The 20,546-nt window shown below is 41.9% G+C and overlaps 1 protein-coding gene across 11 annotated transcripts in view; it reads right to left on the bottom strand.

The window, feature by feature from the left end:
• The window catches only part of dnm1a (dynamin 1a), a 91,927-nt gene extending 75,303 nt beyond the window's left edge, over window positions 1-16,624 (bottom strand). For 3 of the 11 annotated variants that reach the window (XR_005040436.1, XR_005040435.1, XM_036967875.1), the window contains exons 1-2: window positions 16,186-16,618; window positions 357-430 (exon numbers count right to left, since the gene is read on the bottom strand). Coding sequence is in view for 9 of the 11 variants with exons in the window: in XM_036967875.1 (XP_036823770.1) it covers window positions 357-430; window positions 16,186-16,346 (235 nt within the window). In the remaining 2 variants the exon portion in view is untranslated. Of the gene's footprint in view, window positions 1-356; window positions 431-16,185 lie in introns of all 11 variants that reach the window. The other 8 variants (XM_036967877.1, XM_036967873.1, XM_036967874.1 and 5 more) reach the window with 5 other exon arrangements.
• Window positions 16,625-20,546: the final 3,922 nt, after the last annotated feature.

Genomic DNA, 20,546 nt, shown 5'->3' with positions numbered 1-20,546 from the left:
TTCACTCACAGAACAGCCATTCAGGAATATATAAATGCTTATTACCATGAAACTGATTGAGATCAATCAAATGATTTGCATGGAGATGCAGTATGGATGTTTCACCGGTAAAACGTGAATAATTATCATTCACAATTGAGAGTGATGATGGCAGATGATGCAATTGGAGGATACATTTTATGCATATTCAATATTGATAGGCTATTCATTTGGCTATATCTTACGGTACAAACTTTGACTGAGAAAATGATGACGTCCTATACAAAAACAATCGCTATCCCTCACCTAAAGAAATTGCACTACACCACTGCCCTGGTGAGGAGGCAGGTGGAAGGGAGAGATGGGGAAGAGTTTACCTGTGGGACAGTTGATCAGCTGGAGGACCAAGGGACGGCGGGTGACGATGCCAGAGCCACGGGGAAGGAAATCTCTGTAACACATGGGAGAGAGAAAATAACCATGGTTATGGAAACACCTGGGCCCATATTCATTAAGCATCTCAGAGTAGGAGTGCTTAATACATTTTTACCTCATAGAAAGTGGGACTGCGAGACATATTGAAGCTGAAAATGGACAGACTGTCACTGCAGTTTCTGTAAATGGCTGTTGCCTGAAAATCGGTGCTGTTTTTCAGGAAACACTTTCTATTTCCACCTGGCAGTCTTTGTCTGGGATGCGATACAATTAGCTCTTTCTGAGAGTAGCCCACTTAAGAGCGTGTGCGAGGTCTGAGCATGCAGGGACTGATAAGCCCTGGGACGAGAGAGAGAGAGAGAGAGAGAGAGAGAGAGAGAGCAAGAGAGAGAGAGAGAGAGAGAGAGAGAGAGAAAGAAAAAGAAGATTGCAGAGGGAGAAAATGATTGAGAGGGTGAGGAAGGGAGAGATTAGAGTACATAATAGAAAAAACAGTGAGAGAGAGAGGGTGCAGAGAGGATGAGAGAGAGCAAGAGAAAGGGAGAGAGAGAGAGAGAGAGAGAGAGGGTGCAGAGAGGATGAGAGAGAGAGAGAGAGAGAGAAAGGGAGAGAGAGAGAGAGAGAGAGAGAGAGAGAGGGTGCAGAGAGGATGAGAGAGAGCAAGAGAAAGGGAGAGAGAGAAAGAAGGCGCAGGGAGAGAGAGAGCTGTACTGTAGCTCTAGCACAGCTGAGGAGCACTCTCTTTCCTCAGCTCCATTGTCAGGTGGCAATGAATGGAATCAGTGCCTTGCCAGTCAGGCCTGGGTCTTTAATGGATAAATCACTAGATAATCAGCACCATAATTGCAGGCTTTGTTCAAACAATTGGCAGCTAAAGTTAGTATCCTGAGAGCCTACCCTTATCATGTGACAGTGGTGCTTCTGCAAGCTGAGAACAGGACTCTACATTCTGCGGGGTGTTTGCTGAAGAGCAACGCTAATCTCATAGACAAAATCTTATTGGGACAAATATCCCACATAAAACGATTAATTCTCCATTAATTCTCCATTAATTCTCCATTAATTCTCCATGGCATGGAGTGGGAAGAGAAATTAAACATTTCCTCTTTTTTTTTCTTCTGCAGTTTATTTCTGTGCTCCAGAACACACTCTTTAAAAAAAGACTGAAAGGCTCTCAGAAGACATTCTCCACACACTAGCATTGTAGACTCTATGGACTCCCTCTGAAGCTTTTATCAATGTTTTCAACTGTTCCGTTTTTCTTTTAATTTGCAGCTCTGGGTCAAAAAAAGAGAGAGAGAGAGGGAGAGCGAGAGAGAGCAAGAGAAAGATATGTGTCTCTTCAACTACCTCAGAAAAAGAGGGAGAGAGGGAGAGCGTGAGAGAGAAAGAGTGAGAGAGAGAGAGTGAGAGAGCAAGAGAGAGATATGAGTGTCTTCACCTGCCTCCAGCTATCTGTGAGACTGGTAACATGCAGATGGTATGGTACACAACATGGTCCTAAAGTGGCTGTGTGTGTGTGTGTGTGTGTGTGTGTGTGTGTGTGTGTGTGTGTGTGTGTGTGTGTGTGTGTGTGTTTTCTTCTGTAGTATTCTGCCGACACTGACGTAACGGCAGTAGCAGCCATGGTGATATTGTTTGTATACAGTGCCTTGCGAAAGTATTCGGCCCCCTTGAACTTTGCGACCTTTTGCCACATTTCAGGCTTCAAACATAAAGATATAAAACTGTATTTTTTTGTGAAGAATCAACAACAAGTGGGACACAATCATGAAGTGGAACGACATTTATTGGATATTTCAAACTTTTTTAACAAATCAAAAACTGAAAAATTGGGCGTGCAAAATTATTCAGCCCGGCTAGCCAGATAATGTGACTTCAATTGTGGATATTACTATAACCAGAGGCACAGTGCTACCAGTTAAAGAAGACCCATTTGACCGGGGAAGAAGAGATTTTTCTAATTGAACTGCAGTCTCGCAACAAATGATTCTATAAGTGTTTATGAACAAATATGTTCCATCCGTTCTCCAAGGCAAACACGCACAAACTTGTGCGCACACAGAAACACACACATGTACACACACACACACACACAAGCATACACACTTATAAACACACACGTGTACACATAAACACACACATGCCTAACACACACACATCTAACCTACGTCATTACATTAATTGAATGATATTATCCATTTCATATCACTACCTGAACATAGATAAACATAGAAAGCATTGGCAGCACTGTCTCGTCTACAACAGCTCCGTTTCCTACTGTGTCAAATCAATTTCCTGTCTACGGCCTCTCTCTGGTTGGGGTGTAAACCTGGCTCTCTCTGCACCTTCCTCTCCTCTAGTAGCATCTTGTAGGGGACAGATGGCCCAAACTGCAGATCTCCTCCTCTCCCCCTTCTCCACTCCACTGCAGGTCCCCTCCTTCCCCAAAAACACCAGCATATGGACTATCCAGATGGGTGGAGCCGGCACCCACCAACCAGACCCTGTCACACACACCACACCAATCCATCTCCATCCCAAACGCTGCTTTGGCTGGGGGGATGGCTCAAGGCAAGGCATGGTTCCTGGGGTATCCACCCCACACACGTGCACACGTGCACACATTCATACATATGCTACATACTTGCTGAATGGGCTCAGTCGCACAAATGAGCAAACACGGATGGACGCACACATGCACAAACCATCATGTAGCAATGCTGACAAGCATTCACCCCTCTCCCCCACCCCAGCCTGCACCTCTCCCCCACCCCAGCCTGCACCTCTCCCCCACCCCAGCCTGTACCTCTCCCCCACCACAGCCTGTACCTCTCCTCCACCCCAGCCTGTACCTCTCCTCCACCCCAGCCTGTACCTCTCCTCCTCTCCCCCACTCCAGCCTGCCCCTCTCCTCCAACCCCACCTTCTCGGTCACGTATGGGCAGCTGTGATTATGGACAGTCCACCCATCTACCACCCGTCTAATCCCACTGGGAGACTCAACCCCTCCCCCTGTCTGGTGATAGCATACAAACACACCAGCCTGCCCCTCTCCTCCACCTCTACTCAACCCCTCCCCCTGTCTGGTGATAGCATACAAACACCCCAGCCAGCGGCTATCCACTGTCAAAGCAAGGTCGACTATGAAGGCACTGAGCAGACAAACATATCCACCCATAAGGAAACTGTATAAACAAACAGATATTAAATATTATATTGTGTCTCTGCTGTGTATAAATACACACGTACACACACCTGTACACCTGTACACACACACACACAGACACACACGGTCAATAGACCTGTCCAGCACTGACAACCTGCCAGGCATCTGCAGCAGAGCACCATTGACTCACACACATTTACTGCACACACACACACACACTCCAAAGCATGCCTATATGCACGTGAATATCCTGTGCCTTGCTTAGTGGAGACCCTGAGAGGGAGTTGTCGTTGTCTGACATTCAGCTTCGTAGACTGGAGGCTTTGTGAGGAATAACAACAGAACCACGATGAGCTTTAGTCCAATAACAGTCAGATCATTTCCTCTCCATTGTTTTCTCCTACACAGCCACTCTGATTGATTCACAATAACATTACATACATTTATCTAAACAGACCTAGGCTCAACACATATTCAAAACACACGGTCCTGGTGGGACTTGAACCCACGACCTTAGTGTTGCTAACACCATGCTCCAACACACTTAGGCAGATGGGTGAAAATGATGATAGTGCCATACAGTGCTTTAAACTACAAGACCAGTGGATCTCCTGCCAGTAATGATAATGTATTTGGCCTGGTCTAATAAATAAAATAAAAAGGATTTTTGTTTGTCACATTCTTGGTAAACAACAGGTGTTGACTAACAGTGAAATGCTTACATACGGGCCCTTCCCTACAATGCATAATATCACTCTTCAGCTGTAAATCTACAGACTACAGGCTGTAATCTAATCATGATCAATGGGGTGCAGCAATTACAGTCACGCTATGAATACAAGAACCAGAAAAAGCTTTTTCACTATCCCCCAGGCCACAGCCTTAGTGGCTGAGATTGCTTGTTGTGTCGCCATGTACACCTCCAGATTACAGTCATTGTAGTGAAAGGGCCAATCAAACGGCTCGTTCTTGGCCGATGGCGTGCGCCCAGATTAAAGTAAGGGCGGGAGCCAATGAGAGTGCTGGTTGTTGGTGAGCTGTGTGTAGCCTCACAGATTAAATGTAATCCCTTCGAGCAGTGTAAAGGCAGCAAACCCAGCCCCTCCCACTCTCGCTCTCTCTCTCTTTCCTCTCACTCTTTCCCTAGTCTCTATCCCCTATCTTCCACTATCTTGCTTATTTTACCCTCTCTCGCCAGAATCATTTCACAAGCAACAAGCAATGACACAACTGCCTCTATCAGTTATCCTAAAAACAATAGCGTGTACAAAGTATAGACAACTGTAGGACTAGACCCACCATCCACCAATAAATACCCAAAGTAGACTACACTTCCCAGCAGTGCTAGCCAGTGAGTAGCCCATTATCTATTCGTGTCAGTCAGACAGTAAAGGGCTATCTATCTACAGTATATCTTCGTTCGCACAGACTAGAAATAGGATTAGAGAAAGAGAGTCGGGCCATACTCCAGCCCATACTGTCCTTCTTATGTTGGGGATACAGATCATCCCTTGCATTTTGCATTCTTCATATTGTGTAATATACTGTAATTCCGCCCTGCAATAATAATCTCTCCAATTGGACCAGTAGAGATGAATTTTTTTGACTTGTCAGCAAATGAGAGGAAGCCTACGCAGCAGAAGACACCATTTGACATATTCTAGTCTAAATGCTGCAAGCACCAGCACTCTAATAAAAGTGTGCTCTCAAATTGGGTTCTCCAGAAGAGAACAGGGCAATCCACTCTGCAGTAAGCACTTCTTTGACCTAGAACAACTGCATCCGTAGAAATTGGTGGCGATCTGAGAAATAGATATTCCTATCTTTCGATGAATAATTTATTTGGAAATCTGATGACGAGGCTCATATTTCTAGAGCAATACTTCACCTTAGAGGAAAGTACAGGCTCTGTACACCAAACAGCCAGCAACCAACCCGTGTTCATCTGATAAGGACATATAAAATAACAGGGACAAATTCAACTAATCATTGCAGTAGCAACTGTCGGAGGCATCGCACCATGATGTGTGTAACTGATGTCTGTTCCCACCTGTACCTTGGGTACATTAGGTCACCCTTAGCAGCGACCGTGACAGGATAACCGTGTGTGTGAGGTCTCCACTACGAGCTTTCTGGTGAATGATGATTCATTGGTTTGTTTGTCTGGTAGGCAGAACGCCGCCTGCCTCCTGCACTCTCAATAATGAAGTTCGGTGGATGCTGTTGTCGGTTCACTGCGTGGGACAATAACTGTTCTCCACCTTGCACCTCTAAATGATACTTTATTGATACTGCCCAAATGCATGTTTTTGCAGTTTGGTTCTGACAGCAGTTTCCTTCATATTAGAAATTAGTCAATTGATTTGAAACCTGCCTTGAGGCCCTTTTGCACCGTTTGATATTTTAAAGTCCTTTGGTTTCAATAGGATTCTTTATATAGGTAGACTATTACCACCAATGGATAGAATCATCCAGTAATAGTGGTGGTGGTACTCCCCTATACACTGGTTTGTGATCAGATTTCTCCACCTGTCCTGTTTCTAATTATTAAAGGCTAGAAAAGGAAACTTGGGCCTGGATCAGTGCCCTAATTGCGACTTCCACCTCCACCCTGTGTATGGGCCACATGTCCCCCAGCTAGCTGTCTCTGTGCCAGGGTCTGCGGGCTAGTGTAGGTCCCTGCCTTAGTCAAGGTCTAGTGTTGCTGTGCTAATTAAACATGGGAGGAGATGGAGAGCGAGTGAGAGAGGGGCTGGGGGGTAGAGAAGAAGAGGGGAGGAGGAAGGACAGAGAGATTTCCGACACCTCTCATCTTCTACCCTGAAATCAGCCAATGTCTGTAAACAACAAAGGTTCCGGCATGCCAATCAGAGCCCAACAGTACATGATTGACAGATATGGGGCCCGGTCGCTTCCAGGAAATACACTGGGAGGCCATTTTGTGTCTCACATCAAATGTATTGTATTATAGTGTATTACATTAAAAAATATATACACAGATATATATATATACCTTCTTCTGACACCGCCTGGTATAGAGGTTCTGGATGGCAGAGAGCTCAGCCCCAGTGATGTACTGGGCCATACGCAAAACCCTTTGTAGCGCCTTATGATCGGATGCCAAGCAGTTGCCATACCAAGCAGTGATGCAGCTAATCAAGACGCTCTCAATGGTGCAGCTATATAACTTTTTGAGGGTCTAAGGGCCCATGCTTTATTTTCCTGAGGGGGAAGAGGCATTGTCATGCCCTCTTGATGACTGTGTTGGTGTGTTTGGACCATGATAGGTCCTTAGTGATGTGGACACCGAGGAACGTGAAGACGTGGATGGGGACGTGCTTGGCCCTCCGTTTCCTGTAGTCCACTATCAGCTCTTCGTCTTGTTGACATTGAGGGAGAGGTTGTGGACCTCCTCCCTATAGGCTGTCTCATCGTCGTTGGTGATCAGGCCTACCACGTTGTGCCGTCAGCAAACTAAATGATGGTGTTGGAGTCGTGGGCAGCCACGCAGTTGTGGGTGAACAGGAAGTACATGAGGGGACTAAGCATGCACCCCTGAGGGGCCCCCATGTTGAGGGTCAGTGTGCCTGATGTGGTGATCAGTCACAAGGATCATTCTGGACTCCAGACGTTGTGGTGGTCGGATCCAGTACCTGGTGGTTTGGGAGGGGTATGGTCCAGAGGAGCAGTGTGGGTTCCGGTGGATGACATTCTAGATCCCAAAATCATCCGAGATTTCCACATTCATCGTCCGGACCGGCCCACTCCTTGCATAGCAGGTATTTATAGGGTAGTGTCATAATGTTACCTCATCAGCATAGCAGGTAGAGTATTGATATGGTAGTGTCATAATGTTACCTCATCCGCATAGCAGGTACAGTATTGATATGGTAGTGTCATAATGTTACCTCATCAGCATGGCAGGTACAGTATTGATATGGTAGTGTAATAATGTTACCTCATCAGCATAACAGGTACAGTATTGATAGGGTAGTGTCGTAATATTACCTCATCAGCATAGCAGGTACAGTATTGATAGGGTAGTGTCGTAATGTTACCTCATCAGCATAGCAGGTATTTATAGGGTAGTGTCATAATGTTACCTCATCAGCATAGCAGGTATTTATAGGATAGTGTCATAATGTTACCTCATCAGCATAGCAGGTATTTATAGGGTAGTGTCATAATGTTACCTCATCAGCATAGCAGGTACAGTATTGATATGGTAGTGTCATAATGTTACCTCATCAGCATAGCAGGTATTTATAGGGTAGTGTCATAATGTTACCTCATCAGCATAGCAGGTATTTATAGGGTAGTGTCATAAGGTTACCTCATCAGCATAGCAGGTACAGTATTGATATGGTAGTGTCATAATGTTACCTCATCAGCATAGCAGGTATTTATAGGGTAGTGTCATAATGTTACCTCATCAGCATAGCAGGTATTTATAGGGTAGTGTCATAAGGTTACCTCATCAGCATAGCAGGTACAGTATTGATATGGTAGTGTCATAATGTTACCTCATCAGCATGGCAGGTACAGTATTGATATGGTAGTGTAATAATGTTACCTCATCAGCATAACAGGTACAGTATTGATAGGGTAGTGTCGTAATATTACCTCATCAGCATAGCAGGTACAGTATTGATAGGGTAGTGTCGTAATGTTACCTCATCAGCATAGCAGGTATTTATAGGGTAGTGTCATAATGTTACCTCATCAGCATAGCAGGTATTTATAGGATAGTGTCATAATGTTACCTTATCAGCATAGCAGGTATTTATAGGGTAGTGTCATAAGGTTACCTCATCAGCATAGCAGGTACAGTATTGATAGGGTAGTGTCATAATGTTACCTCATCAGCATAGCCTGTGAAAACTGAAACCATATCATGACCAATACTTGGCATCTATAAGGTCTTATTTATGCATACATGTAAGCAATGACATGAGAAATATATATATTAGATACACACACAAAACTAGTCAAAAGTTTGGATAGGGTAGTGTCATAATGTTACCTCATCCGCATAGCAGGTACAGTATTGATAGGGTAGTGTCATAATGTTACCTCATCCGCATAGCAGGTACAGTATTGATATGGTAGTGTCATAATGTTACCTCATCAGCATAGCAGGTATTTATAGGATAGTGTCATAATGTTACCTCATCAGCATAGCAGGTACAGTATTGATATGGTAGTGTCATAATGTTACCTCATCAGCATGGCAGGTACAGTATTGATATGGTAGTGTAATAATGTTACCTCATCAGCATAACAGGTACAGTATTGATAGGGTAGTGTCGTAATATTACCTCATCAGCATAGCAGGTACAGTATTGATAGGGTAGTGTCGTAATGTTACCTCATCAGCATAGCAGGTATTTATAGGGTAGTGTCATAATGTTACCTCATCAGCATAGCAGGTATTTATAGGATAGTGTCATAATGTTACCTTATCAGCATAGCAGGTATTTATAGGGTAGTGTCATAAGGTTACCTCATCAGCATAGCAGGTACAGTATTGATATGGTAGTGTCATAATGTTACCTCATCAGCATAGCAGGTATTTATAGGGTAGTGTCATAATTCATTGAAAATAAGAATTTGTTCTTAACTGACTTGCCTGGTTAAATAAAGGTAAAATAAATAAAAAAAATGTTACCTCATCAGCATAGCAGGTATTTATAGGGTAGTGTCATAAGATTACCTCATCAGCATAGCAGGTATTTATAGGGTAGTGTCATAATGTTACCTCATCAGCATAGCAGGTACAGTATTGATAGGGTAGTGTCGTAATGTTACCTCATCAGCATAGCAGGTATTTATAGGGTAGTGTCATAATGTTACCTCATCAGCATAGCAGGTACAGTATTGATAGGGTAGTGTCGTAATGTTACCTCATCAGCATAGCAGGTACAGTATTGATAGGGTAGTGTCGTAATGTTACCTCATCAGCATAGCAGGTATTTATAGGGTAGTGTCATAATGTTACCTCATCAGCATAGCAGGTATTTATAGGGTAGTGTCATAATGTTACCTCATCAGCATAGCAGGTATTTATAGGGTAGTGTCATAAGGTTACCTCATCAGCATAGCAGGTATTTATAGGGTAGTGTCATAATGTTACCTCATCAGCATAGCAGGTACAGTATTGATAGGGTAGTGTCGTAATGTTACCTCATCAGCATAGCAGGTACAGTATTGATAGGGTAGTGTCATAATGTTAGCATAGCAGGTATAATGTCAGCATAGCAGGTATTTATAGGGTAGTGTCATAATGTTACCTCATCAGCATAGCAGGTATTTATAGGGTAGTGTCATAATGTTACCTCATCAGCATAGCAGGTACAGTATTGATATGGTAGTGTCATAATGTTACCTCATCAGCATAACAGGTACAGTATTGATATGGTAGTGTCATAATGTTACCTCATCAGCATAGCAGGTATTTATAGGGTAGTGTCATAATGTTACCTCATCCGCATAGCAGGTACAGTATTGATATGGTAGTGTCATAATGTTACCTCATCAGCATAGCAGGTATTTATAGGATAGTGTCATAATGTTACCGCATCAGCATAGCAGGTACAGTATTGATATGGTAGTGTCATAATGTTACCTCATCAGCATGGCAGGTACAGTATTGATATGGTAGTGTCGTAATGTTACCTCATCAGCATAGCAGGTATTTATAGGGTAGTGTCATAATGTTACCTCATCAGCATAGCAGGTACAGTATGGATATGGTAGTGTCATAATGTTACCTCATCAGCATAGCAGGTATTTATAGGGTAGTGTCATAAGGTTACCTCATCAGCATAGCAGGTATTTATAGGATAGTGTCATAATGTTACCTCATCAGCATAGCAGGTACAGTATTGATATGGTAGTGTCATAATGTTACCTCATCAGCATGGCAGGTACAGTATTGATATGGTAGTGTAATAATGTTACCTCATCAGCATAACAGGTACAGTATTGATAGGGTAGTGTCGTAATATTACCTCATCAGCATAGCAGGTACAGTATTGATAGGGTAGTGTCGTAATGTTACCTCATCAGCATAGCAGGTATTTATAGGGTAGTGTCATAATGTTACCTCATCAGCATAGCAGGTATTTATAGGATAGTGTCATAATGTTACCTTATCAGCATAGCAGGTATTTATAGGGTAGTGTCATAAGGTTACCTCATCAGCATAGCAGGTACAGTATTGATATGGTAGTGTCATAATGTTACCTCATCAGCATAGCAGGTATTTATAGGGTAGTGTCATAATGTTACCTTATCAGCATAGCAGGTATTTATAGGGTAGTGTCATAATGTTACCTCATCAGCATAGCAGGTATTTATAGGGTAGTGTCATAATGTTACCTTATCAGCATAGCAGGTATTTATAGGGTAGTGTCATAATGTTACCTCATCAGCATAGCAGGTACAGTATTGATAGGGTAGTGTCATAATGTTAGCATAGCAGGTATAATGTCAGCATAGCAGGTATTTATAGGATAGTGTCATAATGTTACCTCATCAGCATAGCAGGTATTTATAGGGTAGTGTCATAATGTTACCTCATCAGCATAGCAGGTACAGTATGGATATGGTAGTGTCATAATGTTACCTCATCAGCATAGCAGGTATTTATAGGCTACTCTCTGTGTATCATAAATGCATAGTCACTTTAACTATACATTCATGTACATACTACCTCAATTGGCCCAACCAACCAGTACTCCTGCACATTAGCTAACCGGGCTATCTGCATTGTGTCCCACCACCCAACACCCCCCAACCCCTCTTTTACGCTGCTGCTACTCTCTGTTTATCATATATGCATAGTCACTTTAACCATATCTACATGTACATACTGCCTCAATCAGCCTGACTAACCAGTGCCTGTATATAGCCTCGCTACTGTTATAGTCTCACTACTGTATATAGCCTCTCTACTGTTATAGTCTCACTACTGTATATAGCCTCGCTACTGTTATAGTCTTACTACTGTATATAGCCTCTCTATTGTTATAGTCTTACTACTGTATATAGCCTCTCTACTGTTATAGTCTCACTACTGTATATACCCTCTCTACTGTTATAGTCTCACTACTGTATATAGCCTCGCTACTATTCTAGTCTTACTACTGTATATAGCCTCTCTATTGTTATAGTCTCACTACTGTATATAGCCTCGCTACTGTATATAGTCTCACTACTGTATATAGCCTCTCTACTGTTATAGTCTTACTACTGTATATAGCCTCGCTACTGTTATAGTCTCACTACTGTATATACCCTCTCTACTGTTATAGTCTCACTACTGTATATAGCCTCGCTACTGTATATAGTCTCACTACTGTATATAGCCTCTCTACTGTTATAGTCTTACTACTGTATATAGCCTCTCTACTGTTATAGTCTCACTACTGTATATAGCCTCTCTCTGTTATAGTCTCACTACTGTATATAGCCTCACTACTGTTATAGTCTCACTACTGTATATAGCCTCTCTACTGTTATAGTCTTACTACTGTATATAGCCTCTCTCTGTTATAGTCTCACTACTGTATATAGCCTCACTACTGTTATAGTCTCACTACTGTATATAGCCTCTCTACTGTTATAGTCTTACTACTGAATATAGCCTCTCTCTGTTATAGTCTCACTACTGTATATAGCCTCACTACTGTTATAGTCTCACTACTGTATATAGCCTCTCTACTGTTATAGTCTTACTACTGAATATAGCCTCTCTCTGTTATAGTCTTACTACTGTATATAGCCTGTCTACTGTTATAGTCTTACTACTGTATATAGGCTCGCTACTGGTTTTTTTCACTTTTTTACAGTTGTTTTCATTTATTTACTTATCTATTGTTCACCTAATACCTTTTTTTCATTGTTGGGTAGAGCTTGTAAGTAAGCATTTCACTGTAAGTCTACACCTGATGTATTCAGCGCACATGACAAATAAACTTTGATTTGATCTACTCAAAATCATTCGGAATGTCAAAGTGGAAGAGAAATTCAAACATTTGTCAAAAGAAAAGATGTGAAAAATAAAGCACTAATATACAGTATCTTGAGTATTCCACCCCCTGAGTCAATACATGTTAGAATCACCTTTGGCAGCGATTACAACTGTGAGTCTTTCTGGGTGAGTCTATAAGAGCTTTTTTACACCTGGATTGGGAAGAATTTGCCCATTCTTTTAAAAATGATTCTCTGTCAAATTGGTTGTTGATCATTAGTAGAAAACCATTTTCAGGTCTTGCCATAGATTTTCAAGCAGATTTAAGTCACAGACTTCTTGGTAAGTAACTCCCACGTAGATTTGGCCTTGTGTTTTTGTCACGCCCTGGTCTGATCCACATGTCCCTGTGATTGTCTCCACCCTCTCCAGGTGTCGCTTATTTTCCCCAATGTATTTATCCCTGTGTTTCCTGTCTCTCTGTGCCAGTTCGTCTTGTATGTTTTCCAAGTCAACCAGCGGTTTTCCTGTTCTCCTGCTTTTTGCATTCTCCTTTTTCTAGTCCTCACAGTTTTGACCCTTGCCTGTTTCTGGACTTTGTACCCGCCTGCCTGACCATTCTGCCTGCCTTGACCACAAGCCTGTCTGCCACTCTGTACCTCCTGGACTCTGATCTGGTTTTGACCTTTTTGCCTGTCCACGACCATTCTCTTGCCTACTCTTTATGGATTAATAAATATTGTTAGACTCAAACCATCTGCCTCCTGTGACAGCATCTGGGTCTCGCCTTGTGTCATGATAGTTTTAGGTTATTGTCCCGCTGAAAGATGTATTAATCTCCCAGTGTCTGGTCGAAAGCAGACTGAACCAGGTTTTCCTCTAGGATTTTGCCTGTGCTTAGCTCAATTCCGTTTTTTTTTATCCTGAAACTCCCCGGTCCTTAATGATTACAAGCATACCCATAACATGATGCAGCCACCACTATCGTTGAAAATATGAGGAGTAGCACTCAGTAATGCGTTGTATTTGATTTGCCCCAAACATAAGGGAAACACTTTGTATTCAGGACATAACGGGAATTGTTTTGCCACAGGTGTTATAACAACTGTTTGATGAATCGTGTCATTTTACATCTGCCTGCAAGTCATCACATCGAGGAAATATTTTGAGGAATGACGAATTCTAAATAGGAAATGTGCCTCTACAGCATATCTCAATGCAATATGAAACTCAGAATTGGGATCAGCAAAATGTTAAGATTGTTGTCATGGCTGTGTAAAGTCAGTTACCAACTCTCATCACTGTTCACATCCTATATCATGTAATTATTGTTATTTTGTACCTCTTATGACAGTTGTTAAGTAAAGTGTTTACACACTTTCATAAGACTCTGTGGCCTGAGACTCTGCGTCTCCCTCTCACTCTCTCTCTCTCTTTCTCTCTCTATCCATCTCTCTGCATTTACACACTTTCATAATAACTACTTCGCTTCTTTGCTTTAATCTCTCAGTGTTTCTACAGTTTCCTGTAAAGCCAATGATGTCACCATGGGGTCAAGGGAGTGAATGGACTGACAAAACATGGTCAGGTGGTCTCCTAGTTCTTTAGGAAACGCCAGTGCCAACAGAATGGTCCCCTGTCCACACGTCCAGACAGGCGGTGTCTCTGTCTGCATCCACACTATGAGCCACCACCATTCTACACGCTGACAGATTCTATTCAAAGTCAAAAGGATAAACAGCAAGCAGCTTAATGAAGGCCAACAGATTAGAGTAGGGCCCCAGTAGAAAGAGAGAATTACATTATTGTGAGAGGGAGAGTAGGATTGACAGTGAGAGAGTGTGTAAACACATGTGCATTGTGTATGTATGTATGTATGTATGTATGTATGTACACTACCATTCAAAAGTTTGCTGATAATGGGCCTCTGTACGCCTATGTAGATATTCCATTAAAAATCAGCCGTTTCCAGCTACAATAGTCATGTACAACATTAATGTCTACACTGTATTTCTGATCAATTTTATCTTATTTTAATGGACAAAAAATGTGCTCTTCTTTCAAAAACAAGGACATTTCTAAGTGACCCCAAATCTTTGAATGGTAGTGTGTGTACGTGTGAGCAAACACAACAAGTTTGGTGTGTATGTGTGTGCGTGTGCGTGTGCGTGTGCGTGTGTGTGTATAAAAGTGTTAGAAAACAGAAAACAGAAAACAGCAGGGAGGGGGTGCGGCAGTAGTGTGTGATTAGGAAGACCCAGGTGACGTCAGTGCATCTGGTCAGGGAGAGTAGACCGCATGATGGTACATTCTGCTAGTCAGCAGGCAATTCATTGCGTCGAGACTGCAGTATGCATCTTCATAGGCACTTACAGTATAAACTTGTCAGGATGACAATGCTGCTGAGAACACATATAATTCATATTGACCAGGGCATCCAACTGTTCCCATTGATATTACAAAGAAATGTGTAGGCTGTGTGATTTTTTTAAATAAAGCAAAGCATTGTATTGCGAAATTTGCAACAGCCAAGGGAGGCCTGACAATCAGTCAGTCACCTATCATATCGCCCGGTGCTGAGCGGGTGCACCAGCCTAGCTAAGCACTAACAGATGGATGGGGAGCCGACATCGAAGGGCTGAAAGCGACTCTCCCTTCCTTCTCCTCTCCATGTATTTTCACAAGGTCATACTGCAGCATAGCGGGGTTGTGTCCCCGGAGAACTGTGGTTTATCCATCATCATCACCGTGACAGTCGTGACAGGGACTTAATGTTATGTATTCATTCACATCTCACATTAGGTGTACCCTAATCCGTAAATGACTGAAGGTCAGATACACATAATATCTATCCTCTGTGGTCTGTGTTTAGTTTATGAACGACAAAATGGCAACCCTGTCTGAGAAACAACCACACATTAGGCTTTCTTGTTGGAATTGTGTGCTTACAAGGTGCCTACGAAATATTGGGCAGTGGCCTTCAATGCGCTATGCGACCTGAGCGTGGAAGAGCCCACGAGAGGATGGGGGGAAATGCATACCGTATTCAACCCAATTAAACCGGTACATTATGATGTCTTTAATCATAAGAACTGGAAACCTCCAATATGCAATTTGTAATATCAAAGGAAATACAACATGTTGGGGGATTATTTTATATCTACTGTAAAGTTGTACTATGACAAATATTAGAATAGCACCATAGAGAAATACATAATTGGCCAATAAGGATTACAATTATTATAGATTAAGCTTAAATACAATAGTTTTATCATAGGGAGCACAAACAACAAAATCCAACGTCCATTTTGGTTTGGTATTCTATTCTGCCAATGCATATAATGCAGCAATTAGCACATGAAAGGTTTTATGTAACCAAATAAGCTGTTTAGTTTATTATGCGTGAAGAGGAGAGACTGGTGATTCAAGGCAGCAATTTCAGCAACTCGTCTAAATTCGATATAATTGTGAGGTTTTCCAATGGATCTCAATGGCTGTAAATCAAGGGATGGGGTGGGGGGGGTGGGGGGGGGGGCTGGGTCTAGATAGGTGTGTAAGAACGAGTGCAGCCTAGGAGGCTTTGATCATGGAGGGATGCATTTGCGTACAGAAACACAAAACCACTTACTTCCCAACGAAGTTCTCCAACACCGAGCTTTTCCCTGCACTCTGCCCGCCGACCACAGCGATTTGAGGTAGATCCAACTGGGAATTTTGACCGATAGCCGAGAAGGCATCTTGCATTTTATTCACAAGAGGAATAAGGTCTTCCATCCCCCGGTTCCCCATGATTGCAAGGGATTCGGTCGCTCCTTCTTAGTAGAAACAAATGAGGGAAAGCGTTCTCCCTCGGAACCGAGCGCTTGTCACCCTTCCGTTATGAGGGTGTTTCAACGTTTGGAATCCGCCTTCTATATAAATATTGCTTGCACCCTCATTGATTACGCTTTCCCGGTGTCCCCTCTACACAGAACGCTTCTCCTCTCCTCACTCTCCTCTACAGCTATACGCAACTCTCTACCACGCAGCACCGAGGGATGATCTCTTCTTAGAATACGCTAGGGGATCCTTGCACTGACGCGCATGCACCACTCAGCGGCGATCTACCTCAACAGAATTGCGCCCTAGGCTTTGTGTGCTCTCTCTTACCGCTATGCTGTAAGAAATAGAAAATACAAGCTATGTAAACATTGTATTTATAAATAGGCTATATTGATACATGTTGATACTTTGCTACATTATAGATGAATTATGCTATGCCCATGCTGATTGTGTTTGGTGGGCTTTGCGTGGATGGCAGTGTTGATCTGTCCATGGTGCTGAAATTGTTAAACAACGTCATCTGTTGCTCAGCCTCCTAGGGGAGAGAGGGCGACATACGCTACAGACAGTCACAGTGCGCACACCGAGGAATAATAAGAGGTGCGCATCCCTGTAAAATACCGGGAGCAGGTGCACAGTTTCACCTCCGTTTTACCAGCAAGAATAAGCAATAACTACCAGGAATAAGTGACCTCGGCGATATTCCTTCAAAATAAAAGTCCCACAATAAAGACAGGAAAACATTTTTTTTTTGTCAAAATTCGTTTAAAAAATGTTGGAAATATTAGCAGACTTTGAATTTTGGGAAAGGAAATAGTTAATAGCCGTAAAAGCACAAATAATATTATAGCACTGGCAATATTGTTAACAGCAATGAGAGTAATGATTAGGCCCTACTAGATAGTAATTATGGTAACAACAGTAGGCCTAATTTAAATCACAAAACATTATTTATAATGCTACTATTATGAATAATAATATCTTATAATAATCCACTTTAGAAAACACGTTTATATCCCATTGTTCTGTCATTCAGATGTATTCAATATTTGCATATTAAATAGATTCGTTTTATTTACAAAAATACATGTGCCACAATGGGTGCCACAAAGGAGCACTTTTGCAGGTTCCAATAAACCTGAATTGCAGTGCAGCTTACATAAGATATAATAAAATGAACATAATTAAATTCAATTGTCCATGAGCCAGACCCCCAGATTTAGGCTGTCAGGCTCAATGTCTCAAAGTGATTTTTTTTGAAGGTCTATGTCCCTAGAGTTGGAAAATGTGTGATAGCAGTGCATCAATAGTAGCTTTCTGTGTGTTATCACTCTTTCTTTCATCCCTCCATCCCATTCATTGACAAACAATGTCAGCATACAACAAGTTATTGCTCACTTGTACCCTTTAATCATATACCATTGGAAAGCTTAGAGTCACAGCAATCCATCAGACACATTTTCAGGAATGTTCAGGTCAACAGAACTTTAACCTTTGACCTCTGGGGTATGTGATGTACATATTAAGTTTGTGCTTTTCAAATAACCAATTTCTATGTTCTATGTGTGTGCTTTTCTAATCAAAAGCAAATCAAATCAAATGTCATTTCTCACATACACGTGTTTAGCAGATGTTATTGTGGTTGTAGCAAAATGCTTCTGTTTCTAGCTCTAAAAGTGTAGTCATATCTAAAAAATGTCACAACAAGCTACCATTGCTACACTGCTATCATACATTTTCCAACTCTAGGGACATAATACTTCAAAAAAATGGTCATGTGACATGGTTGGCCCAAGTGAGCCCGACCGACCCGTCTAGCTCATGGATTAAAAAGAGAAACACATTAACAAGAACATTTCACTTTGAACAACTACCCTATCTACTGTCTGTTATAAACCCTAACTAATGACTGAAGGCTTCAGTGTTAAATTGACCATACATATTGCACCGTACACAATTTTCTGTACTTTATGTTCCAGTAAACCGGGGGTCCATTCTACTCACTTCCACTTCTGTGGCCCTTTAAAGGCGTTTACAGACGGTCCGCTGTGAGCGTCAAAGGTACCATTGACTTCAATGGGAGTAGGGTGGCAGATGGCAAAACGCAAGCAGTTTTGCAAGTGGCACGGTTCGTGGTGCTCGCTACCGTGATAGGCTTCAATGGGAGAAGGGCTGACCACAACCGGGATGGACGGTGCTATCCGGGTTCCTTAGGACGTCACTACAATAAACCCTAACCTTAACGCCTAGCCTTACCCTAACCTTAAACATTTTACATTTCAACTTCAATGGGGTATGGATGTCCCAAGGATCCCAGATAGTAGGAACCCAATCGGGAATGCTGGTCTCTACACAAGGTAGGCGGACTTTCTCACCTCGTCCATTTACCATGGCCAACCATTTACCATTGCTGTACGTCGTGTCACAGTTAAAGGGGGTTCGATACTACTTAGTAGCACTTCTACTTTCCAAATCCACAGATTTACACCCCAAGCAGTGTAGCGGCTCATTCTGCAGCCCTTGAAGATTGGCAAATCAGACTCCTTTCCTGCAGTCAAATTACCTAGTGGCCTCATCGGTGGAATGTTCTTAATAATTCATAAACATTCTTTTTTAAAAACCTGCCAAAAATCTGGTGTTTCTGTCAAACATGATTTGTTGTATTTCAGTCTTCTGTGTTGTATATAAAGTGTAATATTGGGATGCAAACTCAAAATGGAATACCTTTCAACTCAAATCTGAAATAGCCCACGTTAACATATGTAGCTGAAGAAAAAAGGTTCATGAAATCAATCATTTGCCAGTAACAGATGACATTCATATTCTGACAATCTCTGAAACTCACTTAGATAATAGCTTTGATGATACAGTGGAAGCAATACATGGTAATAAAAGCTACAGAAATGCCAAAGGTGGAGGTGTGGCCGTTTACATTCAGAACCACATTCCTGTAAAGCTTAGAGAGGATCTCATGTGAAATACTATTGAAGTAATATGGCTACAGGTTCATCTGCCTCACCAAAAGCCCATTCAGGTTAGAAGCTGCTATATATGGCCAAGTGCTAACAGTCATTATCTGGATAACATGTGTGAAATGCTTGATAATGTATGTGATATAAACAGAGAGGTATATTGACTGGGTTTCATCAAGCTGCCCACTCAAGAAAAAGCTCAACACTGCAACTAGTACCTGCAACCTGGTACAGGTTCATTTATCAGTCAACCTACCGGTGTAGTTACAAACAGTACAGGAATGAAATCATCAACATGTATCGATCACATCTTTACTAATTCTGCAGAAATGTGCTTTAAAGTGGTATCCAGATCCATCAGATGTAGCGATCACATTATAGTGGCCATATCTAGGAACACCAAAGCGCCAAAGGCTGGGCCTAATATAGTGTATGTTGTTGATGAAAATAATATTTGTTGGTCTGTGGTGTGTAATGAGGAGCAATCAGAAACTGCACTTGAAACATTTATGTTTTTGCATATCCCAGTTACTAATAAGCATGCACCCATTAACAAAATGACTGTAAAAACGGTTAAATCCCTGTGGAAAGATGAGGAATTGAAACATTTTATTGTTGAGAGGGATGAGACATAAGGAATGGCAAATAAGTCGAGTTGCACAACAGATTGGAAAACGTACTGCAAATGGAAAAATCATGTGACTAAACTGAATAAAAAAAAGAAGAAACTATACTATGAAACAAAGATAAATTACATAAATAATAATAGCAAAAAGCTTTGGAGCACCTTTAATGACATTTTGGGCAAAAATGCAAACTCAGCTCCATCATTCATTGAATCAGATGTCAATTCATCACAAAACCCACTGACATTGCCAGTTACTTTAATGATTAGCAAACTTAAGTATGACATGCCAGCAACAAATGCTGACACTACACACATCCAAGTATAACTGATGAAATGATGAAAGACATGCATTGTAATTTTGAATTCCCTAAAGTGAGTGTGGAAGAGGTGGGAAAAGTATTGTTGTCTATCAACGATGACAAGCCACTTGGTCTGACAACTTTACTGAGAAAATTACTGAGGATAATAGCGGATGATATTGCCACTCCTATTCAATCTAAGCCTACTAGAAAGTGTGTACCCTCAGGCCTGGAGGGAAGCTAAAGTAATTCCGCTACCCAAGAATAG

This window comes from Oncorhynchus mykiss, chromosome Y, assembly GCF_013265735.2.
Source record: "Oncorhynchus mykiss isolate Arlee chromosome Y, USDA_OmykA_1.1, whole genome shotgun sequence".
NCBI classification, from domain to species: domain Eukaryota; kingdom Metazoa; phylum Chordata; class Actinopteri; order Salmoniformes; family Salmonidae; genus Oncorhynchus; species Oncorhynchus mykiss.
Note: the sequence above shows the minus strand (reverse complement) of the source record. Positions and strands in the feature narration are given on the sequence as shown.